At 41.4% G+C, this 27,740-nt stretch overlaps 1 protein-coding gene across 3 annotated transcripts in view; it reads left to right on the top strand.

The window, feature by feature from the left end:
• The window catches only part of LOC116940518 (sodium-dependent phosphate transporter 2-like), a 79,825-nt gene that overhangs the window by 22,531 nt on the left and 29,554 nt on the right, over positions 1-27,740 (top strand). For 2 of the 3 annotated variants that reach the window (XM_032950440.2, XM_032950438.2), the window contains exon 2: positions 16,258-17,318. In XM_032950440.2, the coding sequence (XP_032806331.1) occupies positions 17,030-17,318 (289 nt within the window). In that variant the 5' untranslated portion in view covers positions 16,258-17,029. Of the gene's footprint in view, positions 1-12,648; positions 13,026-16,257; positions 17,319-27,740 lie in introns of those variants that run through there. The other variant, XM_032950439.2, reaches the window with a different exon arrangement.

Here is a 27,740-nt window from a genome sequence, read left to right as displayed (position 1 = left end):
ACTCTTCCGCACTGGTCAGATGTCTTGGAATAGGTGGGAGTACCCACACTTTACCTCACAAGATGTGATCTGTCGATCGCCTGTGTTGTTACAACCATTTACGTAAACTGCTAGGTCGACAGCAGTTTACGTAAATGGTATGACTTCCATCATAACTGTATTGTACCTAACCGTGCTTAATTCGTGTCCAATTAATATACAAATACAATTAAAATAAAAAAATTCATAGCGGATCCAAATATATGCCGCATCTCACTGGACATTTAGTTTAAATGATTGCCAAACTCTGTTTATCTGGAGTATATGAGCCCAAGGGTATCCCGGTTCCAAATATCCGGGGGGCCCAACCGGGGATTCACTCGTTTATCTGGGGGACATGATCCACAGATAAACTCCAGATAATTGGAATAAAAATCCGAAAAACTCCAGTTATCCGTAGATTCCGACCCCCCCCCCCCCCCCCGGGTATTTGGAAGAGCCCCGCCCACCCGTCACACGTGGACAAAGACGTCACAAATATGGGGCGTGGCCAGCAGCAAGGGCACGGGGACCCTCGAGGGCATTCTTTGACGTGAAGTTTACGACACAGAACGAGGTTGTGGCCATCAGGCGTTTGCCCCTCAATCACCAGTCATACGGGGCCTCTCCGAACACGGTGTGGGAAGGGAGCTGGCTCGCCATCCCGCGTTGGGAGATCCCGAAGGACTAGCACCTCAACGATGCAGTGCGGACAGAGCTGCATCGGCATTTGCACGGATGCTTTATTGGGTGGCAGCAGGCGGTGCTTGGGTATGCTCACCCACTTTACTCCGGATAACCGCAGATATTTGGAGGAATTTCCCGAATAACGCCCATTTATCCGCGGTCTCGACTGTTGATAATTGGATGGCCACGCCCCTTGGATATTTGGACAAGAGAACTTGTTTTTTTTCTGACCACGAATTGGCGGATAATCGGGTCACCGATGAATAGTTTGTTAATACTTCAGCCTCCACAGTGTTTGCATAATTAATCATGACACAAAAGTAGTGGACCCAGCAGTGACCCTTGATAAATCAACTACGTACGTGCTGATGCAAAGTACCTTGCTGATCAGTCGCGTCCTCTGCTTGTCCTTTAGAGACCAAAGCCACGTTAATATGCACCATTTGGTTTTCGACTCTTGAGCCAACACTGCAGTGGGACTATTTAATTTTTTTTTGTCTGACACCAGGAGCTTTCGCTTGTTTTTTTTTTGTAATGAATCCCGTCAGAGAGCAATGGTACCTTAGGAAAGACCGAATGCATTCACTGTACGCCTATTTGATCAAATTAGATTGCACAACTATTCAAAAGGCCTCTCCACAGCCTTTCACTGTATATTATGTATATTCTAAGGACTGTATATACGAAACAATGCATAGTTATATACACACCTCAGTTTACCCATGATACACATGTGTCACTGTTTTCTTCAACACACATAGTAAGCTGGAGATGCATTTAAACTCTATGTAAATTACCAGTTGTTGGATAAAGCCCCCTCCCCAGACCCAGGGGCTGTTTGACCATACTTCACCATGCTGGCAACTGCAGGTTGGTGAAGAGGGGCCCCAAGACTGGTTCAGATATCATTCGCCACTGACATTTCGCTGTGGCCAGGATTCAAATGTGGGTTACCGGGTTTATTGTACAGTGTGATAACCACGGTGCCCACCACTCCATAATTATTAGATGATCTAATTGAATTGAAATTCCAGAATCTGTATTCCGTAATATGAATGGCTGCGCAGGACAACGTTTCTACAGGGGGACAGTATTTCCCTTTCCGTGGAATAAACATTGCACTGTACTTTAATTTGCAAGCACACTTGCAAAATCGATGGTGCCAGTTTTCACAGACCATCTTTCTCCCCCTTCCTCTTCAATCTACAATCCTGCTGGTCTCCCCAAATGTGCCTGGGTGTGTGGGAAGGTGTGAAAGGTCATGTCATTAATTTAACAATTTCAGGAGTTAAAGTCACAAGGAAGGCATAATGTAGTGAATAGCCACCTTAGAAGTGTTGGGCCTGAATATCAAGCAATGAAACAGGTGTCTTGATAATTTACTGCATTGCTTCTGGGACATCATTTCACATCGGTGTGGCATTGACCGATTACTTTCATACAAGCCAGAAAATAACAATATGAAGACATATTCTTAGTTTTTTCGGTAAAGTCACGTTGAAGAGAAACAACAAAATAATAAAATATATATAAAACAATAAAAAATTCTCACGACGTTTCGACCATAACTCAAACGGTCATCTTCAGGTGTGTTGGTTTGCATAAATTTATTTTTAAACGGCGCATTTATTTATTTATAAAAAACGTTAGCGTCACGCGCAGCGATTTGGCAGTTTACCCAGGACTAGTCCATCTATATTTTGAAAAGAGGAGGGGGGAGACGAAATTTTTTATAATGTATGCTGTCTGAAAGCCACTGTAAGCGTGAACAATCAATTAAGAACTGAAATGGTTTATCAAATCTTTCCAATGATTGCTAAGATAGAATCCATCTTCTCGGTTGAAATTGTCTCTGTGCTTGTATATGTGGATAGCCTCATGAACGAATCTCTCATGGAAGCCAGATGGCTTACAAAGAACCTCTGTCTTGGAAAAGTCAATGGCATGTGAGCCTACTGAATTAGAACAATGATCTGCTACGGCCGAGGTGTTGGTCCTACCGTGTTTAAGGTCTGCTTTGTGTTCACGAATGCGGTCCGAGACATGGCGTTTGGTTTCTCCAATGTAACTACTACCACAGAGGCAACTTAGTTTGTAGACACCAGGGTATTGTATGTCCGGAATCACATCTTTTACAGACGGAACCAGATCACGGATTTTATGTAATGTGTTGAAACGGACCTGGATCTTGTGTTTATTCAAGATTTTGGAGATCTTTTTTGTGATCCCAGCAATGTAGGGTAAAGTGATGGTTTTGAAAGGCTCCTCAAGAGGGTTCTTCTTCATGGTTTGAGTGATAGCTTTGCGGATTGTATAGTCGTAACCATTAGCCCTAAGAGCTTGGTGTACGCGCTTGAGTTCACTGCTTATGTGTTCCTGGTCGGATATGCATTGGGCTCTATGATACAGAGTCTTGATGAGATAATTCTTCTGTGATGGATGGTGGTGGGAATCCGGTTTCAGATAAGCATCCGTATGGGTAGCTTTCCTGTAGACAGAGTGGCTCATTGAACCATCAGGTCTCTTTTTAATTAGGACATCCAAAAAAGGTATCTTGCCATCTATTTCGACTTCCATGGTAAATCTGATGGCTGGGTGTATGGAATTGATGTGGTCGAAGAATTGGTCTAGAGCAGGCCGGCCATCTCTTCAACGTGACTTTACCGAAAAAACTAAGAATATGAATTACTGCAGTCACGAAAGCTTTAAATCAAAATATGAAGACATTTTAAGGGTTTTTAAGAGACCCAAAAAAACCTTTCATTTCCATTCCAGTGATTTTTTTTCACAGTTTCTGAGCACAAGCCCAGTAGCCCCAAAGCGTCAAAGGGCCAGTAACAAACAGTAATGGGTACTGTATACAATACTACACTGCACGACAATTAGGCAGAAGAGTATAAGAATTAATTAATGATTTCAAATAGCCATAGTGGCTATATTTACTGTATTCATGATGAAGTTGGTCCTGAAGTTTATTTGACTTTTTACAGTTTATGGAAGTCCTAGGCAGGACATGGGTGCTGCGTTGTGCCTATTCTTTTTCAAAATGGCTTGCAAATGACAGAACGTCGTGTTATTTAAACCTTTGTTGGACATTGTGTATACACTCGTGTGTTGTTGGCCGTTGGCCCACAAATCCGAGACCATCACCCATTAATAGCTCTGAACGCTGATGTCAGGCCTTGCTTTGCAGCCTCTCACCACTGAAGCATTGCAAGCAGATGACATTCATTGACCCACTGTGACTAAAATAATATGTACAAGTCATAAAAAAATTGTGACGTAAAATTGCAGTCTATAGACTACAGTAGATGGACTTGTGTTGCTAACCACGATGGCAGAACACTTGCAGGTGAGTCCTTAGCTACCCAACAACTAAAATAACAAGTTAACTGTATACTTTAAAATTATATGACCATAGATGGAAACATTGTACTCTGCTTAATTGTTATTGTAAGCACAAGATGCTGCTTTTCCAAAACGCTGTGCTCGAGCCAAAGATAACTAATTGGGATGTTTCTCCCGCTAGTCGTATGTTCTTTTAAGAAGCAAAATATATCATCTACTTAAACAATTATTGCCATCGTTGCTTATTCCAGCTTCCTTTCATAAGATCACACTCATTACACACAAAGTGATTGCCACAAATGAACTACATTACCTTGCTGATCTCGTCAAGGAGCATATAAACCATCACGCGAACTTTGGTCATCCTCGCAGCGGCGGCTTTGGGCTCGCCATCGAACAAAGACGGTCACTGCATCACGTGCTTTCAGATGCGCTTTTACAGCCATCTGGAACGCTCTTCTGATATTAGGAAGTCACTGGAGCTGTGCACTTTTAAATCTAGATTGAAAACTCATTTCTATAACTGTTTTTTTTCTGTTTTAGTTTGTTGTCCTTCCCCCGCACCTCCGATTAGCACGGTTGGCTACATACGGTGCGAAAGAAATCTACATACACATACATATATACATTCCTGAAATATCAGAACGTACCATACAAAGACTTTACAGTCAATAATCAGGGAATTGTGCATGTACATGCTATTGCTTCGTGTTTTCCCCCGATAGCTAACCGAAGCAAAATAACAGACAACATAATGCCAGCAAATCAAAGAACCATCGAATGATTACATGAATCATTTTCAAAGGTAGAGGCATTCTTTTATATGATTGATTTTTGACATTTCCAAAATCAAGGAAGCAACGGTCGCTAAAATTGATCCACCAGAGCCACGAATCATTGCTTCTTATCAACCAAATTGCCCTTAAACCTCTGGTGTATGTGCCCTATACTTGTAAACTGTTTTGTACACTGCAGGATATGTTCATGTATGTGCATACATTCACCAACAAATTTCAAATAGGCATGATTATATAACAGAATAAATGTAATGCCAACACTGAGGCACACTAATGGATGTCAATATTTTGTAAGAGTTTTTTTACATGTCACTTTTCTTACCCATGAAAGCCTCCCAATGATTTTCATTAATCGTTTTCAGGAGGGATCCTGCCAGGTTTTCGCAGTTGAGAGCGATGTACAGTTCCGATTGATACTTTTTTTGGAAATGTTTTCAGTACCTTGGCAAATTTTGATCATGACGTGGGCAGACAATAGCGCCCTACCCTTGTGAATGACTCCACGGCATCTTAAAACGTCCATTGTGAAGCCGACGGCAAGGATTGTATGGTCGATGCACCCAGCAGTATTAATCTGAGCGGCCTCTGGATAATGAACCATGAACCTCGGTAATCAAGCGGAGAACGCGTTACAGGTAGGCCGCCACCCCTACCTTAAGACTAGGCTTAGTCGCCGCTCCAACGATATCTTTGACCCGTGTTTTGAGAGTTTTTGGTTGTTAGGCTGGATAAATAATTAATAAAGAGTGTGAAGGAAAAAAATTGCGGGTGCAATAACTGATGAATACAACGCAAATGTTATTTTCAAAACAACAGGTTCGTAACTACAGCGCATTCGGAAGAGATGACGACAGCAAAGCCTTCCCTCTCACGGGTTTGGCTGGTCGCGGTTTCACGCCAAATTTATTGAGGGTATATGCTCCACCGATCTTGGCCTTGCGGCTCGGCCATTCGCTGTTGACCGCGAGATTCCTGTACGCATCGTCAACCGAAGTGCTCGCAATGATTCTGCCGTGGATGAACACACGGCGCCGTACCATCTTGTCTCCCAAGTAGCCCATCGCGGGTCCCAGGTCACACGGCGTTCCCAGCCTCCATTGAGCCAGCGCTGTTCAACAGCACGATGTTTCTTGTTGTATCCTTGTACAGTACTCTGCACAACATTCATTTGGTACACTACATGAATTTTAATTCTATCCTTTTACGCAACAAGTTCTACGTAACGCTGGAAAATATTAATCTTATTTTACATTCAAAATTCGTCCTGTTTAACATTTGGGTTGATGTAGGATAACGTAAAGCAAAAGTAGTGTGGTATTGCTAACTATGAACCGAACCCCTTGTTTTCCCATTTGGCTTTGAGTTTGCTGATTGCAGATTTGCCAATTGTGGTGATTTTCACGAACGTAACCCCTTGCAGTGGGCAAGGGTTTGCTCTACTCGATGAATAATCTTCTTCTCCAGTTCTATATGAAGTCATACAGTGCTGAGATAAATAAAGACAGAACAAATTACAGCGCACTCAATTTCAGGAATCATTTTCCCGGTTGAAACATTGTTTAAGTTAACTGTCCTTGCTCGTGGCTTTGCCTGTGTGACGCTCGGTTTCCCAAGGCCAAGTTTAGTTTTCTCCCTTCCGATTTATCACGTAAATATTTTGGGATCAAAAGGCCTCCTGCAGTTTCTGTTTGCTAGCTTGTATTCGTTTTTGCATTTTAAAATTCGTTTTACAGTAGGAGAACGGTATTACAAAGCACTCTGTAAATGAGCGCGCTGCATGATGATGAAAAGGCATCCTTAAGAGAAGGGTGCACTTGGTGATATTATGATGAATACTGATCTAAATTTTGATTTAAAGCTTTCGTGACTGCAGGGATTCATATTCTTGGTTCTTTCGGTAAAGTCACGTAATAATAAAATAATATAAATGTATTGTTAAATACCACACCATTATAAGAGTACAAATATGAAATATCCTATTTTTCTGCTGTGTAGTATTTTCCCTTCGTTCATCCTCCCCATCCTGTGTTTAACTATGAGATCTAGCGGCAATGCTGACATCCATGATGTGATCTAACCGAATTGGGTTGCATTCAACCCTACAGATTTGTGTTACTCACTCCAACTCTGATTACAATTATTTAATTTCTTATTTACAGGAAATAATTTTCTATTTATTGACCCGCCAGTAGATCTTAATTGAACGCGTTCAAGTCCAACATACTCTGTATAACATTTCATAGCATTGAGACCCCTACTGCGTGTTTGTAACATTTAAGGTTCAGTTGCCAATGCTTCGAGAATTATGGAGGCAGCATAGCCAGCAATAGCTTTAAATCTATTGACGTGACTTTTTGTTTTTGGTGACTTTGTTCGGATTTAAAAAAAAATCCCACAGCTTTTGGCTTTGTCAGGTTTATTTGAGCGTGTTCCACAGATGTTTATAGACGTTGCCAGAAATGTAACATAATGTGCTTCACAGAAATATGAGTATGAAGATGGTAGTAGTATTATTCACCCCTCCCTGTAATATACGGTACCGGTGTGTGTCATTTTCCTGTTTACTCAATAGTATGTGTTCTCTTTTGTTAAGCCATCACAGACCTAATGCCAAGGTCAAATGCTATTCATAGCGAATGTAGTCATCATTACAATCGTAACAGTTAAAAAATTAACATATATTTAAAAACAACACCTGCTATGAAGAACATAAATCGGTTATTGTCAGTAAGATCGTTTTATTTGGGGAACCGTATACAGTGCAGCACTGTATTGAGTGAAATTGCTTTGTACGAATACCCGTTACGTTTCACGTAACTATATCCCGATTTGTCACGTGTTTGGCGGGCTAATATCATCACAGAACATGTTAAATTTTGATTTAAAGCTTTCGTGACTGCAGTGATTCATATTCTTGGTTATTTGGGTAAAGTCACTTTACCGAAAGAACCCAGAATATGAATACAGAACATGTTGTCAACGGGCTGTGTCCGTGTGTGCCCCCATTAGTGGGTTTGCATGGTCAACATTCGGTGACAGACTGACAAGCGAAAACATGAATTCGATTCAAAGTTTTTGTTGTTGTTGTTGTTGATGCGTGAAATCGTTTATAAAACTCAGGTCCAGTGCTTTGCCGTTGTTTAAACTTGGTTGTGGAACTCAGCTCTGAAAATAGAGTGGATGACCAGCAGTGATGTGCCACAACTCCTCTGCCGTCTCCAGTGGTGACATTTGTAATGGGTGGGGGGGGGTGCCGAGCGGTTTTATTTTAGACCAGGCAGCTTGGTGCTAGAGGTTCTCGCTGGTTAGAGTGGAAACGACAACACAGATCTCGTGTTAATGATGGCGTACTCAAAGAAGCACATGTAACTTTGATTTCTGAAGTTGTATATTTTTTTTTGTTATTAAAGCAGGTAACGTGGTGGAGCCGGCGGTACAGTGATCGGCGTGCTGCACTATGCATCCGGTTATCAGAGTTCAATTCTCGGCCATAGCTAACATCTGTCAGTCAGTATCCTTTAACAAAGGAGATTAAATAAACCCATTGAGACAGATTAAACATTGCCTCTTTTGGAAGGGTGACTAGGATTACATTAAGGCATTTTCAGTACTTTACATACAGTTTTTTTTTTAAACATTAAAGGTATAAGAAAGACTACCTTTTACAATAATATATGATATTGAAGGTGAGTTTCACTGAAAAAAAAAGAATCCAAGAAACATGTAATTTATGGAAAGGAAAGTGGCCAAATTAGGCAAATCACTGTCGAGGCAACTGAGAAACGTGCAAACAATTTGTTAAAATGTCAACAAATTGGCTTTATGGCAGCCAGAAAAAACATTCAAACAAACACGGTCTAATCAAAAACATTTATCGTATAAAGTTGTTCGTATTGCCCTCAGCGAGGTGGGGGGCTTCTTCACAATTCTGCACTGATCAACGTAGTGAGAGGTATGGTCAAAAAATATCCATGACCAATATGTGGGGGGGGGGGGGGGAGATCTTCATCCATCAGTGGATTGAGAATGGCTGGTATGTTTGTTGTATTATTTGAAAAGCAGATTCTAATTTGGCAGGCTTTAATTTGAGCCACCATGGCATGTCATCAGTGTTCATGGAATGGCTACATAGGCGAATGTGTTCGTGCCTAGGCTGGCTGGCTTGGTCACATGAGCGTGTCATAGTAATTAATCATTTATTGTCTTAAACTCAGGAGTAGTGTGGTCAGTGCTGACAATGTAACGTCGGAGCCTCATCACTATAAAGAAGTCCACAATACTAACCTGATTTTCAACCAGATTGCATTTGCTTAGAGCCCTGGATATCTCGATGGTCTTTCAGAAGTCGGCTGACCTCGGCTGATGTGTGTTTGTTCGTTGACAAAGATCGCTTGGATTTCCATCTCATTTTGGATTGTTGTCAACAGTGCCCGAGCATTTTCAGTCAATCTCCGTGCCTCCTGTGGGTAAATGCTTGCGATTCAACTGCCCATGCTGTGATCAACAAATATTGCTGCGGCAGTGGGTACCGCACTGTTCGCTTATAGTGCAGAACACGGAACACAACGCGGTCCATTCTCAACTATCCGTGGGCAGATTAGCGGCGCGCTTAGCCAAAATAATAGCGAATAAATAATTTGCCGTATCTTTTCGCACGCTGGTGTGTGGGGTATTCGCTGTTCTTCACTCATGGGACGGTCTGTGGCTCACGTGTCCACATAAGTTGACCTATTCTTTTAAGATGCCAGAAAAAAGACAATTCTGTGCCCTTCGTCATGTATGGTTTGCATAGCCTAATTTACATACATAGTGCATTATCTGTGTTTTTCATTTATCCGAGCCCCCTATTTCCCTGGTTAATTAACTTAGCTGTACAACTGCCTTTTCGTTTTTAGTAAGACAACAAATCTGCTTATCTGTTTAGTACTGTACATATTTCTGAGTGCAGCTCGGTTTAAGCTGTTCAGTCTGTGGGATCTGATGCCACAATAAATGCCTACACAACTCGCGTAACAATTGCACCTCAAATCGTGTGTGAATAGCAGAGGAGTTTTGCATGGAGCTGCTATGACCCAATATGGTCTCATAAATTGATACAGACGTTTCGGGCGCAACACAAGCGTCCATCATCAGGTGGGAGAGCTTTGATGACGGACGCTTGTGTGTTGCGCCCGAAACGTCGTGATTTATTTTATTTTATACCTACGTGACTTTACCGAAAGAACCAAAGAGTAAGGCAAGGCATAATGGTATTTAATATTCAGTTGTCTTTTATAGAATGTGAAAGTATATTATGAATCTTTACTTGAAGCTTATATGGGGGGGGGGGTCGAAACGTCGTATTTTTTAAAAATCTATCTGTGTGACTTTACCGAATGACCCAAAGAATATATATTATGAATGTGCATAATTGTCGAAAAATGGTTGGTTATCCTATAAGTTAACCATTTCTGTATTCTCTTCTCTCATGTACTTCATCAAAAGTTCATATGTATGTTATAAGAAGATAATCGTCCTGTAATTGAACCTTATGGGGGGGACCCCGGGGTCCCGAATAAACGGAAGTCAAAATCGTCATTAATTAATTACTTAATTAGTTTTTGGCGACACCGTCCCACCGCGCACATCAACTCCGCGACCCACCTGGCGCAGATCGTTCTGTTGGTCATGTCGTGCAAGCGCAGCGAGGACGAATGCGCAGAAGAAACAAAAGTTTGAAACTTTGATTGGCGCATCGTGTAGAAGCTCATCGAGAGGAATAGATTGCCGCACCGTTCGCCTTCAACAGACATAAAACGACGTCGCAACGCAGTTTATGCGAGAGCCGGGGGCTTATGGGACCCCCGGGGTCCCGCCATAAGGTTCAATTGTTCAAATGAGTTGTGTTCATCTTTTTGTAATAGAAAAATTACATTTGAATAATTCTGGAATTGAAGGTCCAATCATTAATTTCTGTGTACACATCTGGTAAATAGACCTGCTAATTTTGGTCCAACAACTGGTCCCACTTATTTTTTTCCACCTGGTTCCAGAGCCTTCCCTATTCTACTGCATATTAATTAAATGTGTTTTTTTTTACAATGCAAACCACTGCTTTTTCTATTATTCCCTAATCATCTAATTGGGGTTAAAGTACTCTTGCAGTCCCCTTGCCAATGATCATAACCTCCATTAGGGTTTTGACCACAAGGGTACAGATGGTTGTGCTAAAATACCACTTCTGTTTCTTAATATAGGTTGCTATACAGCAATATGGTAGCTGTTAAGCTAGTCTCCAGGGGGCTCGTAACGTTGACCTTTGTCGTAAAATACTTTGAATCGAACAGTGCTTCAACACAATTGAAACTCACTGTGATAATGCAGAGCATTATGGGTTTTAAAATAAATAAACAGGATAATATTACTGCGTAGCTTTTTGCAGTCAACATTTCACTCATTGCACACAAAGTGCTTGCCACAAATGGACCAATGCCTTGCTGATGTCGTCGAGGAGTTTAAACCATCACGCGAACTCCGATCATCCTTGCAGCGGCTTTTGGCTAGCCATCGAACAAAGGCAGTTACTGCATCGCGCGCTTTCAGATGTGCTTTTGTGGCCATCTGAAACGCTATTTCATCTGATATTTGGAGGCCACTGGTGCTATGCACTTTTAAATTATCCAGATTGAAGACTCATTTCTTTAGAACTGCTGTTTGTGTTTAGTTTGTCTTTCCCCTGCACCTCCGATTAGCACGGTTGGTCACGTACGGTGCAAAAGAAGTTCAACATACATACATCAAACACTGGCAGCGGCCAAAAAATACTACGTGTTGAGAGAGAGCATGAGCTGCTCAATGCAGGTCCTGCAGATACGGTCAGCACGTGTAGCGAAACGTCAAACATCTTGCTGAGCAACATGCGGTACAACCCAAAAACACATGGCACAGGCAACGTCACGTGGGCACCACGTGTATTATACATTCACCAAAGCTGCACTGTGAACAGCATGATGCGAGAGAGGCTGCGCACATGTGCGGCACCTTGGCATCTGCTGTGCTCGTATCTTGAGACAATGTAAGAACTGTATTTGGAGGCTGTGTAAAACGCTTGCAAATTTTGCTTTCCATGGTATATTTGTCAGAGTACCACGTTTGCGATGTGGTTCAAAAAAAGATTTCCTTAATTCATTCCGCCGGCCATGGCACAATAGTTAATTGAGGATTTAATCAAGTGTTGCCGTAAAGGTTACACGCGTCTCTAAGCATCCACAAAACTGCTGAAGTGATGATGCACGTACAGTTTTTTTTAAGTAAATGTAAATTCGGTATAAAAATATTGTGAAATGTAGATATCAGCATTTGTGACGTATTGAAATCATCAACCGTGACCTATCCACTGCTAGATGGAGCATCACCATCCCTCACGGTTTTACGATGCGGCAAAATTGCCCTTCGTGTTCGACAAAAGGTAAAACAACAAAACTGAACTGGACATGTAAAACGGTAGAAGATGCGAAACACTGATTGCTGGCCCAAAAAAAGGGGACAAATAATTGAAATAAATTATTGCACATGCCACAGGAGTGCAAAATGTAATTCTTATTTTTTTTAGGATAGGGGAAAAGGAGGGGGGGGGGGGGGCTCGAAAATGGCACGGGCTGAATTAGTTTAGTGTACAGCCCCATACACTCAGATGAGACATTTGAGAGGCCACGTGACAGCGGCGTCCCATCCCCGTGCCCGTACACCCACCCACCCACCCGTGCGTGCGTGCGCGTGCGTGTGTTTGCATCTAAAATGACCAGCGCATTGGCAACTTGCAGGCTGGCAGACCCGTCCTCTCCATAGCGCAGCGGCGACGCTCTGAGCTATTCATGGGCACGGGTTCGCGTCCTGGGATTGGATCCAGCGACAGGCAGTCAGGCTACAAATACGAGCGCTCAAGGGATGTTCTTTCAGTGACCGCTCCGTAGCAGTTAATGAGTGTTACCTTGTGATTTGATTTCTTCCAATTATCAGTGTTGTTTTTTTCTTCTTCATATGAAACATTTGGTACCTTGGTCAGCACTTTGATTGATTTCATCGACTGAAAAATATTGTCTGGCTGTAAACATATCTCAACCGAGCTTGGTTTTCAAACTGATTTTAAAATAGCATGCGAAGCTTTTCTACAACTCCACGCTGTTTCTATGCAAGGTAATACCGGCACATGATAACCACACCATGAAACTTATATATGGGTTACTTATTTGTTAACAATATTTGGCTTTTTACGGTTCTGCGTCATTAATTGTTTTGCATGATGTTAAACTGTTTCATGTAAAGGAACACTCGGGTTTTAGTGTGCATATGTACGTGTTGTGAGATCGCAGCTGTGAATTTAACCTCGTAAAATGAAACTTTGATACACGGGTTAAAGGAGCGCAGCTACATACTAAAACGTGTTTTTAAATAGCCTTCGCAATGATTGTGTTCCTTTTTAACGTAATTCGTTATGGATCTTATAAAAAAAATGTCAGAAAAAATCAATGGAAGGCGAATGTTATGATAATGAAAAACTATTCAAATGAATATCAACAAATCAATAGTACTACACTCGTAGGAAATATATTTGTTAATTCTTAAAACAGTTTTTTTTATTGCAGGTTTTACAGTATACGTAACCAAAAATGCCTTGAATGGTGATGTGTGCTGCTTTAATACGTAGGCTTTCGCGACCAATATTATCCATAATAGAGATTGTTGGGTTAGATCGCGTAAATATAAATGTGTCGTTAAACCCGCCACCACCCGACACAGCCAATTAGTAAGATTTGTAACGTAAACAAAACATGCCAATTCGTTACTAGTTCACCACACGGGTGCTTCACGACTAATTGATAATTACGCGACCTAACCCAACAAAAACTCTTGTCTGTGTACGCTGTACACGGCAGTTGTTTCCGGAGAGGGCTCTTTGAAACATTTTAATTTCGATTTAAAGCTTTCGTGACTGCAAGGATTCATCTTCTTTGGTTCTTTTGGTAAAGTCACGTAGAATGAGAATAAAATAATAAATTGTGTTATTTTATTTTATCAATTTATTATTTTATTCTCATTCTACGTAACTTTACCGAAAGAACCAAAGAAGATAAAACATTTTAATGTTTTGCAGGCATAATATATTTTATACATCGACATGAATTCATACGTTAAAATATATTCAAGTAGTTGGTCTCTTTGGTAAACAAAAAAAACCCAGAATAGTTCTGCGCGGACTACCTTAGCAACATGACAAAACATTTTGATGACCCTTTGTGCATAATAATCTACCACATGCTTAAAATTTCCTCTCTCCGAGTGAAACATCTTTTTTTCCCATGTTGACTCCGTTATGCCAATACGCCCCCGCAACCTCCCCGCCCCCCAAAAAAAAGTATTAACCAATTACATTTTGATTACTAATCTATTATAAATGACAGCAAGGGCATTGCCTTAATTGCTTCTTGCATAATATTGCCACATTGCCGTTAAATGGTGACCCCGGGGATTATGTAAAGAGGAGGGGCGACTGGCTGCTGCGGTATTGCACCCAAGTCTATCGTCCACTGGATCAAGCCCTCGGCTCCGACCTACGAAGCGCCGTTCGTTGAAATGGACTTGGGCACATGTAGCGGATAGACATTGAGCGTGCTCAATGTACTATGCTTGAGCACGCCCTACAAGACCTCCGCTAAAGGGAGCTCTAGACAGTCCCCACACACTGGCCAGACATCGTGGAAGAGGTGGGAGTTCCCACACCTTTACCCCCACCACACTGGACCTGCCAATCGTCTCGCTATAGTGTACACATTTCAGAGACTTGCCCAATATTTCAATTGGGAGAGGGAATCTAATTGGCGACCAGTGTGCTAACCATTACACCATGGCTGCTTCCTCTTATAGTATTTGAAGATATACGTATTACCTTTCCTATATTACAGTTCTTTACTTTTACATATCAGTATACTAATAACAACAAAGTCAATCATTTAGAACCGCTTTATCAACAGATGAACGTCTACCCCCCCCCCATATGCCGTGTCCGTCACGAGGATTTTTTTTTATATATATACCGATCGCACCACACTGGGTTGGTGAAACGGGAGCCCAAAACCAATTAATATATCAATCGTCACTGGTGTTAGCCATGACTGAGAATCAAATTTAGGTAAAAGGATTCTTAGCACAGTGTGCTAACCACTGTGCCACCGCTCCCCCTTCCAAACCCGCACAGATGTGTATATATAGTATTTTATATAATGTACAATGCAGTACTTACATGTACACCTGTGTACATGTAAGGGCCTTCCCGCTTTGATCACACGGCATTTGCGTCCTACATCCCATCACCTACAGTAGCAGACGCTCAGTCACTTGACCACTGAGAAATGAAGAACATCTGAGGGGCAATGCATAACCAAAATTCCATCTGTAAGCGCATGTTAAGAGATGAAGCACAAACCAGTTCCTTTGTTCTCATCAGGGATTGAAGCCGCTTCCAGTATTAACTGCTCGTGGCGAGCACTGGGTTTTTACAGAATGTTTTTTTTAAGTACAAAGTCTTTTACAATGTTGGTGTTTTCTTCCGACAGGCTCGAGGAAAGGTATGGGTAAGATTTAAAAAAGTGTTTTCATTAACGTACATACAAATGCACACAATTAAAATGCCCTGTTATTTGATTGTTAACTTTATGGGTCTCATTTAGATTCAATAAAGCCTTTTCTCCGTTTTTTGCATACTTTCGTACGTTAAAAAGATTGTACGCTTGCATGTGAAATGTTTCAAGGTGCAGCCCTGTAATTTCCTGCCTACGCCACTGTTAATGGCAGGGACTGCCATACGGGGAGATTTAGAGAGTCCCTCTAGGTTCTAGAAAGGGCTCGCTACTGTTCCCCCGCTGGACATGGTGAAAGAGGTTGGGGAGTGCCCACACTTTACCCCACCACATGCGTGACTTGCCGGTCGACTTTACTGTGGTCGTACTACCCATTTATACTGCTGGGTGAAATGTTTCATGAGAATGAATTATAGCCGTGGTTGACTGTCTTTGTGTGGTGCGTGTGTGTGTGCATGATAGCGGTAGTAGGGAGTGGTGGTGTAGCGGTTAGCGCGCTGCGCTACGAATCCGGCAACCCGAGTTCGATTCCCGCTCACGGCCACCAACAACACTGACAATTATCTGAACTGGTCCTGGGCCTCCTCTAGGTCAACTCAACCTCTAATGAGTACCTGGTGCGGTGTATAAACATCGCCACTGGGGAGACAAAGGCAGTCTGGTGTGGCGCTGGCCACCCACCCCCTCGTGTGCCGTGCCAGCCTTCATAGGTGCACGCTAACAGCACTTGCCCCAACAGTCTGTTAAGGCTATACAGGGGATCTTTGTCTTTGTCTTTGTGTGCGTGATAGGATGTACCCTGCCAACCTCTGCAGCACCTCTGTCGCATCATGGAATGTCCCTCACTGCAACTGCTAAATAGGCGCATCAACCACAACGAACAAATTTGGGAGCTGGCCGGATAACACGAGAGAACGCTGTACTAAATCAGCAGCACCTTCCTCAACGGCATCTAGGAATATATCTTGCCCATTTTATACTGTTATTGAGCTCTGTGAGTTTAGCTTTAAATTGCATAATTAGTTACATTGAATTACACTGACTTGATTTAGTACAACTATTTTAATCGCCGGATCATTTAAATGTTAAAAGTAATCCCTTTATTTAAGAAAAATTAAGTAAGCAGACGTTTTCTAACAAAAAAAGGAGAAAATAAATACCATTTAATTGCTGTTTGGGCGTTTTATTTTTAAAGGAACACGGTAGAAATATTTTAATACACTTCCTAGATCGTTATTTGAAAGTTAAGTTGGAATCTTATGTTATGAACTACTTTTAATAAAACCTCAAACTAAATCTAGCAATATCTGGTCTTGGGTGTTAAAAAAATAAAGATTTAGTCTAAGTATTATTATCACTTGTCATTACTGTAATAAGTGGGACTCCACTTAGTGGAATAAACACTCGGACGAAGATTATTATTAAATTATAAATAATAACAGGCTTAGAACCTCAACAATTTAGCTTCTGGCTTTGAACATCTGAGAAGTAGAGCGAGTCAGTGCCGACAGCTGCAAAGTTGCGTTAAAATCCCAAGTCACTGTAAGGAATCCCATCGCCAAGATGATTCTAACAGAGTACATGTGGATGGTGATCGTCGGCTTCATCATAGCCTTCATCCTCGCCTTCTCCGTGGGCGCCAATGACGTGGCCAACTCGTTTGGCACGGCCGTGGGCTCCGGCGTCGTCACCCTCAAGCAGGCCTGCATCCTGGCCTCCATCTTCGAGACGCTGGGCTCCATTATGCTGGGAGCCAAAGTGGGTGAAACGATCCGCAAGGGCATCGTGGACGTCGACCTGTACAATGAAACTGCGGAGGTGCTGATGGCCGGCGAGGTCAGCGCCATGGTCGGTGAGTACTTTCTCCGCGTGCACGCGCTGCTCCCATTTCAGCTGCAGCTCCTGCTTAAACTAAACAATAAACTGTATCTTCTCAATTTTACCAGGTCTGGTCTACTGAGATGTGAAGCGCTGTTTTCAGAAGTGGCCTGGCCACAAATTGATAACCCAACGAAGTGGCTTATGTGTAAATTTATAGCAGCTTAATACTCTAAACGCATGTTGATTCTAAATGTGGAGGGGAAAACCGGAGGACCCAGAGAAAAATCTACAGCACCACGGGGAGAGAGACATGCAAACTCCAAATATACAGGCGTCAGGGTCGGGATCGAACCCACAACCTCCTGTATGCCAGGCAAGGTAGTTAACATCTCGCCACTGCGGCACCCTTACTAATATTGTGCTTGGTTGACATAGGGTCACGTAGCGCCCTCCACCCTAGCCGTTTACTCGCAAGCAGTCCATCCCTCCAGAGCGGTGAGGCCCATGTCCAGCTCCATCTGGTGCAGTCAGGTGTGACGAGGCCAGGCAGCTGGACACTTCCAGTCGCCACTTCGTCTCACTTCCCCATCTCGACTTGACACCGAGGTGTCGAGCGGCATGGGCCCTGGGGTGTTTTGTCGTCATCCACCTGACATATATCTGAACAGCAATGATCGCCTCTTGGAAATGGTGCAAGGTTGATGTGATTTTTTTGAGAGGCAGATATGAGCTGTTAATGCGTAGGTCGGTTCACAAAGTTAGCAGCAGTAGGGTTGGGAAAAATATTGGCATTTGAATGGGGACTCATCTGGTTTTTATTGATGGTCTAAATTAAATGTTTTCACTGTCAGCTACTTCATAATTTACAGGTTGTGTGTATGGAACCTTAAAAGCTAGTTGTGTTCTCTTATACATACCAAAGCACTTAATCTGCGTTGGTTTTTGTTTGTATATGTACATAATGCCATACTTTTAATATCTCAAAGTTGAAAAGTAAACTGTAATAAGTTTTGATTGGCCCATTCCCAATACAGATACCCATTTATTCATAAAAAGAGTGATGGCAATTGACTTATCACTGGAATATTTTTTTGTAAATAAGACATCACATTTATTAACCACTTATCGATGGTAGTGCTGGTACAATGCCAAATGCAATGACTTTCCAGTAATCCTTGTTCACGGCCACCTTGTCCTACAAAAGATACGCTACATATAATTTAATCACAACCCCACCCAACATTCGATGAATTCTCGCGATTCAGGGTTGCACTCTCCATTCAAGAATTGATTCTCTTCTAAACTTGGGGTGAATGAGGGTGACCACTGCCAGCCACGGGGAGTTGGGGGGGGGGACGAGATCTCGCATATGGCACATACGAATTAAAACCATCGATTCTCTCAAGCATTTTATTCATATCGTCAGCTAAACGAATCGATAGTAATTGCCGAATTGATTAACTTTTTACACCCCTACTAAGTAAATCTTATTAACTCGAACAACACGGACGCTTTTCAAAAAAAGATTTATTCCTGGACTTCTGTCACTGGAACGTAATTTATATTATGCATTTTGATCCCACACTTATGCAATCTCTACCATTACTCCAGCGGCTGTGGTGATTGAGTAGATTGCCTCTCTAAGTAAATGATTTATATGACAAGGCTGATTCACCAAAGTCTGAAATGTGTACCATAAATATTAACGAACCATGTTATAACCTCAGTGGTACTGAGCTTCCCTTGGCAAATGACAGTGAACCGATGATCAGATGAATGAGGACGTTTAATTGTGTTTACATTTGTATGATAAACTGGTCTAATTAACTTTAATGCAAAACAGAAAAAGGATACATTTTGAGTGGCTGTAATTTTCTCCAGTGAAATCTGTAGTGGAGCTTTGTTTTTCTCTCCCTTAAAACCTAATTTGTCATAAATGTCACATTTAATGTATACGTATAGGAATAGGGCACAATCTTGTTTTAATGTATCCTGTGCTCTTAATAACCGTCGTTGTTTCGTCAAATTATAATCCTGTGCAATTAACATTTGGACAAAGGGCTTTAGGTAAAAAAAAATGAAAATGGATTGTGTTGGGCCACACGAATAGGAGTTTGAGAAGTCCTTGACTGAAAAAAAGTCCCCTGCGACTGCCTTGTTCTGATCTGCCTTGTTCTGATCTGAGTCTCAAGGGTGAGATTTTCACCAACAGGGCTATTGTTCAGCCTCACCTAATTACGTTTCCTTAATTGCAGTGCAGTATGCGCCCACGATTAGAAACACTCGAGACAGGACACCAAGAATATGACAATAATTCTGTTATGCATCCTGGTTATGGTAAGCTCATTATGGTTTAATCAGGTATTTTGCTTAAATGTATAAAAGCAAATGGGAATAGATTTTAATATTTGAATTCCTGTTTTGAATAGTGATTTAAATATGTATATCTTATAGCCCTTTGCCAATCCACTGCTAGATGAAGGCCTCTCCACACTGTCTCATTCATGGGGATTGTTTGCCATATATCTCCAGAATGAGCTCCGCTGTCACTCGTCACTGATATTATCAGTGGCCAAGACGTGAACTCGGGTCGCCAAATAAATGAGTGCAGTGTGCGAACCACTGTGCCGTCACTCTCTCCCTGATTAAACCGTACTGTAACAGTACACCACTCTAAACGGAGGTACCCATAGCTCTCTCGTAATAAACTATAACGGTCTGAGGTATTATTGATCGACAGGTTGTTTTCCTTTTGGTCATGTGGATAATCTATTTATGAATATTATAATTTTTGGGGGATTTTTTATTTCAGAGAAGTACATCCAATTTTAACAGGAGGACATCCAATACAATCATTATAGTTTTTTTATTCGTCAGATTAATTTGATGTAAGAAAAAAATCTGACAACTTGTTGACCAAATTACACGTGTTGCTCTAATATAGTTAAGAAAAACATTCCACCAATTTATTTTTACAGTGTGGAACTAAAGGGACCTGTGGTTGCTTAAACTTTAAATTTATCCATATTTTTATCGCACATCGGAGGGCTTCTAATTAAATATACTGAGCCGGGGATTCGAATTGTATTTGCCTTATCCGTGCAGTTTTGATGCATGGCTTTGGTGTAGTATAATTAATTTCTGCTGTATGCTTGTGATTGCATTAATGTATGTATGAAACTATGAGGGCAGCAGATCAGTGAAATTCAGCATGATTTATTGAAATGTAGCTTTGCTGATTTGTTTTCCCAATGCAGAGACATATTTCACTGGTATTAAATTTGAGTATTCTTCAAGGTCACCCTTACAACACAAATATATTTCCGAAAAGGTCCAGGCTACAGTGTATGTTACGTTACTAAAATATTAAAAAGCAATTTTTGCGGAATTTATTACAAACATCAATACAACGTGATGGCATAAAAGTCACGTATGGGGAAAAGAAAATAGGAATTGATGCGTTTGCTGTGCGAGTGGAGAAAGGACAGGTGCTGAAACAATGTGACATCACAGTGACGATCGTGTATTACAATGAAGTTGCTCAACGCATTGGGTTTAGATTTGCTGTGCATGAGCGTGAGCATAATTAACTTCACTCGCGTCACGCGTTAGTGGTTGCATGTTGATGAGCATCTGGGTGCAATAATATTGCAGTGACTGTCTGCAACGCTGTCTCTGCTGCTGGGCATTCGGTCTCCCTAAATGGGCTGTGCTCATTCTGTGGAGGAGGCGTACATATTGGGCATACGGGCTATTTTTTATGATCAGTAAACATTTACTTTTTGTAATTGTGACTTTTTATTATTTAATTTCAACATGTCAAAAAATATGTATACTTAACAGTTGGCACACCGAAGACATGCATAGCTATAGACTCTGATAATGTTATAAATTGCCAACTTTTATCGCTTGAGGTCCTATAACTGCCGTGCATATGCTCATTCTCCCGTAATCTTTTTGAAGCGATTATTGTTTCATACTGAGAATGACACAGATGGCGCTCTAGACTGGATGAACATGAATCTTGTTTCTTCTTTATCGAGTCGAGGGTTCGCCGAGCCACCAAGGTGGGAAATTACAGTGCTTGTTTAAAATGGAAAGATTACGCGGTGCCGTCGAGGTGAGATGAATGGGGAGTGTCTTGATACCGAGGAGGATGTGGGCACGAACAATCGCTGAGCGGATATCGGCAGCAAACCAGTCTCCCGCTGCCTGGTCCAAGTTTAGCTGCGCCGTACATTGAGCATGCAACCTGAGAAGAATGTGAACTGCAGTTAGTGCAGACTGGATACCAACTAGAGTGCAGCTGAGGTCCTTTTAAAAATGCCACCTGAGTCAGATGATAAATCACTTCGAGTTAACAGGTCAAGCTGGTGTGAGGTGGGGACCCCTTTCCGAGTCACGGTTTGAAGAACAGTCCGGTTACTTCGAAAGCACGTGCTACTGCACGACCTGTTTGAACACGGTTAACCCAAGCCTTTTCTTACCGTCGCTAACTCACATTTCAATCTTCATTTTGCGGTTTGCGGCCGGTGGAGGTATGCTTGAACCGTAAGCGCGTGTCGAGTCATGCGGCCACCTGCATATATAGACACTTGTGTTCTGAGGCCACCGGCACCAACCCACACGCGCCGGTCACGTGGGCAAGTACGCACGCGCTCTCGGTGCATCGGAATTGTCGACACGTGTTTTATTATCACACGCAACTACATTGCCGGCATTATCAGGGTCTTTTTTTCCAACTGCCTTACTCGTGCTTTTTTCTTTCACATTCTCTTGTGTGCATTGTTAAGCTTTGTCTCGTCTTATTCCTCTGTTTGAAGAACGTCAGACAGAAATGACATAAGGCATTGCGGCTCTGCACTTCCGATTAGCACCGTTGCCTATGTACGGTGCAAAAGAAGTTCAACATAATACGTACTTCCTCAAATATGTTCAGAATTCTTCAGTGGAGCACTAATCATGTATGTTTGGCTCGTTCGTATGAAAGCAAAGCCATCATGCTTAACTGTGAGTTAACTACGGATGATGTAAAGTAAACATTTCAAATAGATTGACTTGCCATTATGCTAATTAACACTAATGCAAAACTTACAGACATTACCCCGACATACATTTGTTTTCTATTCAAAATGTCCATACATTATTTACACAATTATGCCCCTGCCCATTTTGCAAGGTTTTTTTCTCTAAGAATTACCTTGATGAACAATACAGAATTGCTGCCAGGAATGTTTATTTTGGATAATCTCGCTGCAATTTTATATTTTGACATATGCATTGGAAATTGGATATTGTGACCTTGAGTAGAGGCAGTGCAGCACAGTGATTCTTTAGTGCAAATCCCAACGCTATGTCCACGCACCTCTAAGTGGATATTTCCAAAAGAGCTACTTGCAAGCTAACCTTGGTGCAGTCTGCGTCACTCCTGCAATTTAATCAGCACTAACTGCACCTTCCCTCTCTCTTCGTGCTTGGGTTTTTCAAAAGTAATAACAGCCATGAACACATCTTTTTTGAAGGTGAATTAAGGCAGAGGTGGTTCCTTCTTCTTGAGAGAATTCAAGCGAAATTGTGTCCTCCAAAGGAAATTAATTTGCGGTTCTTCAATTTCCAATAAAGAAAACGCCTTTCGCTGTGCTGTAATATTTGTTTGGAACGTCTTGTGAATCTGGTGCTTGGGTAAAGGAGTCTTCAAGCCATATACATCATGGGGTTTACCACTCTTGTGAGCGCATAAGGGTAAAGGTGTGGAACATTGAGTTAGTCAAACATTCGTACTTTAGTATATGACAGTTTGGACTTTTAAAACGTAGTTTCATCCGGTGCATAAATTGTTTGCGTGAAAAATAAACACAAATTTAGGTACTACAATTTTGATAAATGTATTGCAGAGGTCTCCATTAATGCCACATTCATACAAATTCCATATTGTACTTACACAGAGATTATCCATAATCACAACACTTCATGTAATAAAGAGATCATGTAGCAGGGACTTAGGAAAGCCAACATTTTGGCAGGTTTTGCTGCACTGGCTGGCAACATTAACAAACGTTTACACAACGCTTGTCTCGATATACCAATTGCTGCATTAATCTCAGTCGGATTAAGCTGACATAAAATGTGTACTCTAAGTTTTTTTGCGGTTGTGCTGTATAATGCTGCCATGTGTTTTGGGTTTCACATGAAGCCTGCAGAATACAGCGGAACGTCGGACATCATGTCGAATGACGTGCGGTATAACTCAAAATCACGTTTGAGATGAGACATCAACATCCTTCACCTTCTCCCACTCACCAGACCTCCACCTCCCAGCCCAAACATGTGATACAAAGTGACATGAAAAGCAATATGTTGCCGTAAAATAGTGGAAAGATAATGAAATATTGATCAAAAATATAATATGGAGCATATCAATTAAAGGTAAAAAAGCATACTTGAAGTTATTTTCTTAAAGTTGTGGGCGTTTTTTCTTCAGGTACAGTAGTTGAATCTGTTATCCATGGTAACCAATCACAGGAATGCTGCTTATGTGCAGAAATTCCAAAAAAAAGCTTTATTTTTAAGTTTACATTTGTTCGAAGAAATTTTTTTTCTTTAATCTGCAGCATGATTTGACCATGCTTTTACCAGTTAGTAAATGTTCTCTTGTCACCTGCAACAATGCACCGTGGCATTAGTGCTTTTCGTTATAGTGTAGTATTTAACTTCACCTATGGCAAAGGGTTGTTTTGTTTATTTTGCGGTACTCTTTGACTTTATTTGAGGCTCTGATCTACCTGATCCCAATGCCATTCCAAGCAGGGATCTCTCCATGATATCTTGGGGACCAAAAGACAGAAAGAGGAACACATGGATTCGAGGACAATTACAGGTTAAAGACGTACTGTTAATCAAACTGTTAAGAAGAGTAAACATTGTTTGGTGAGACTACACTAGCAGTGGTGCACATGCGCAAATAACAAAAAAACTCGGCGGATTCCAGTGACTACTTCTGGCCTCTTATCTGCTGTGAAGGGTCATTGTCCGAAACGTCATCTGTTACATATATTTTTTTCTTATTAAGGTAGTGTTATTGACAAATCCTGAGGTTTTTTGTGTGTGTGCATATGTGAAGAAAAGTACGTAGACTCGCGTAGGACATGTCGCTAGAAGGGGGTGACGGCCGATGCTCAAGAATACCGCCGGGACTGGCAGCTCCGATTAGCGCGGTTGGCTCCGTACGTTTGCCAAAGACGTTCAACATGCGTACAAGGAATGGATCGTGTCTGAGGGCACGTTCGCCGAGGTGATGGAACGGTGTAATGCGCTCGTGCTCAAGTGCACATTGGCGATGGCTACATCGCAAAAACTCGAGAAATGGTGACCGCTTGCGGAAGCCTCATCCAGCAGTGGATTGACCATGGCTACTGCTGATGATGATTTTTCTTTTTGAGTGCAACATAAACCGAATTGTCAATGTTAACACTTTTTTTTTATTGAAGCTGAAAGTACAGTACAATGTTGTATTTCAGTACAAAAGGACGATGATTTTTTTTTTCCAGAAGGTAACAATATTTTTAACAAAACAAATGTACGTGCGCGTCACGTGACAATGTTACGGGAAATTACCAGTCCACTGCAGGTTTGCATGTGCAGAAACGACAGGACATAACGGGAAACTGTGCAAACTGAAGCAGTGTCATTGTTGTGGTGTGGGACAACTCAGCTTGAATCCTGCCAGCACAGCTTTGAAAAATGTGCACTCTTAACATTCTCGGACGTACAGAGAAACCACTGTGAGTGCTGGTTTTGCAAGCCGTCGTGGCGTTGCTGTTTATGCCACAAATCCCTTTTTTACGAAAATAACCGCGTAAAATTGAAACACATTATCAAAACATTCACGACGAAACATGTTTGTTGATGCCATCAAAAGGCAAAACACATTGAAAGAGTGCTTTCTGATTCAAACTACAAGTTTGATGTTTTTATTTTTGGAGGAAGTCATATTTTTCACGGTTATTTTGTAATGCATCAAAGGGCCTGCAACGCAGTATTATCTGGTGAATGGGAAATCATATTGGCAGCTCCAAATTAACATTTAAATGCCTTTGGTTAAACCGAAAGAAAAAATTGAATGCATAATATGAACTCCCTTTGTCAATCTACTGCAGACTGAAAGCCTTCCCCTCACGCTCGTGTCAGTCGTGCCAGTTGTTTGGCTGTACTTCACCACACACCGTTCAGCGATGAAAAGGGGGCTCGTGAATGTTTCAGATATCATCGCTCTGCCTCTGATGTTTGCCGTGGCCAGGAGACAAATTCAGGTCACCGAGATTTTAAAGAGTGGCGTAAAAACCTTTGCACCGACCTCTCCCCCCCCCACTGTCGATGAGTTGTACAATAAAACCTTAAATATGCAGGACTCTATGGGACCATTTGTAAAAGCCAACTTTGAATAAGTTGATATGTGGAAGTTGCCACGTTAGACCGGACATATTGTGCGTGGCCAGTTTCCAAGTGAATGATTATGGTTTATATATCCACATTGAGTAGTGTGTTGCCATCATTGTTACGTTTTCATTGCTATCAGTGGGGGACACAGCCAAGATGAATCAATCAAATAGCAGGAAACGGACTGCTCGTGTAACCGAAGCAATTTGACATGAATAGGCTGGCTGCTGCCCATTACTGTTATCGAGTTACAGTTTTAATTAGAATTGCTTGAATGTCCTAGAATGAAACAAAAATAAAGAAGGGTTTTCAGCACCACTAAAAAAATAATGAAGCGTCACTTGTTCAAAACGTTGGGCTATAGAATTCCAGGCACTGATATATATCCTAAGAAATACTGAATTCCTCTTATCTCAAGTTATTAAGACCTCTCAACAGTGGAACATTTGATGCCCACTTATTTAGTGGCATTACAATGGTAAATGCTTGTGTGGGGAGACCACATCTTGAATATACTCAAAAACATACACATGCCAGCACAAGGCTCAGCATAAGCTGTTTTATGCCATTTTATCACTGCATTATTCATAATTTCATGAAATATCAGCTAATTATGCAGGGGTGGTGGGTATAGTGGTTAGTGCACTGCTCTACAGACTCAGTAATGATCTCTTTGCTCCAAATGCAAGTCGGACATTATATCTGACTTGCATATGCTCCCTGATCCATGTTCCCCTTTCTTTCTCGGTGTAATGCCAAGCGTTGTACCTCTCCGTGCTTCTTTTGTGCATTTTATTTGTTCACTTTGCTTTGTCAGCATCTATATATCCCATCTATGTCACAGCAGGGTAATGTGCACTGATTGAAAATATTATTTTGGCACAATGGTCCGTATCTTCACGTTTTTCAAGTTCCGTTTCCCAGAAACACTCCAACATGCTCTCATACACTTAAGTTGCCGACTTTGACATATTTATCCTCTGATGTGTCTTCCAATTACTTCCCAAAATATATCATAAATTGTCTAGTAGACTTGTCTCATGTGACTTTTGTTTGCTTTTCACAACTATCAAATATACAATGCCATAATTGTAGAAGATGAACATAGTTTTTATTTGGAGGGTGCCACGGTGGCGAGATGTTAACTACCTCGTCCGGTATACAGGAGGTTGTGGGTTTGTTCCCGACCCTGACACCTGCTGCTGTAGATTTGGAGTTTGCATGCTCTTCTCGTGGTCGTGTGGATTATTTTTCGTATCCTCAGGTTTTTCCCTCCACCTTTAGAAACATGCGTTTAGAGTATTTGGCTGCTATAAGTTTCCACACGATGAGCCACTTCGTTGAGCTGTTATTCGTGGCCAGGTCGCTTTTGAAAAAAGCTATATAGCTCAGTTGGGGGCCTTACTTGGTAAAATAAAACTATAAGTCATATAAACTCTCATAAATGCCTAGATAACAAAATAGTTAGAATTCAGTTAAACATTTACAAAAATGGAACAGCTATACTCTGACATTACAATATTCGATATGGAGTCAGGCAAGTAAGTACACTTTTGCCAAAGTTTTGTTGACAGCAGCATTATAAGGTGTCTGGATTGAAGAAATAAGGATGTAAACATAAATTGAGAACATTTTAACAAGCTCAAATTTGCTCATAACGTCGTCATTAAAACAACCAATGTAAATGAACTGCAGTATATACAATTATTTCAAAACTAAAAAAGGTTTTGTTCAAGATAAATGTGAGCCAAATGCAATATTAATAAAGAAATTGCCATAATTACAGCATTAAATTTAGTACCAAAAATAGCAAAATTTAAATCAAAGTTATTGCGTAAGCCCACACACAAATCTGGCTTCATAGCCATTGCTCGGTTAAAATTTTAATCGTGGAACTGAATCCAGATTGTCAAGCTGCTTGTCCAGCACCAGCCTAGAAGCAATCCAAAAACTGTATGGTAGTGTATAAATATTTATAACAAATATAAGTGTGGCAGACCAGACCCTCGTCATGCAC

The sequence above is a fragment of the Petromyzon marinus genome, chromosome 9, assembly GCF_048934315.1.
Source record: "Petromyzon marinus isolate PM22_M1 ecotype Great Lakes invasive population chromosome 9, UKy_Petmar_22M1.pri1.0, whole genome shotgun sequence".
NCBI lineage: Eukaryota > Metazoa > Chordata > Hyperoartia > Petromyzontiformes > Petromyzontidae > Petromyzon > Petromyzon marinus.
The sequence above is the reverse complement of the archived record's forward strand: the minus strand, read 5'-3'. Positions and strand labels throughout refer to the sequence as shown.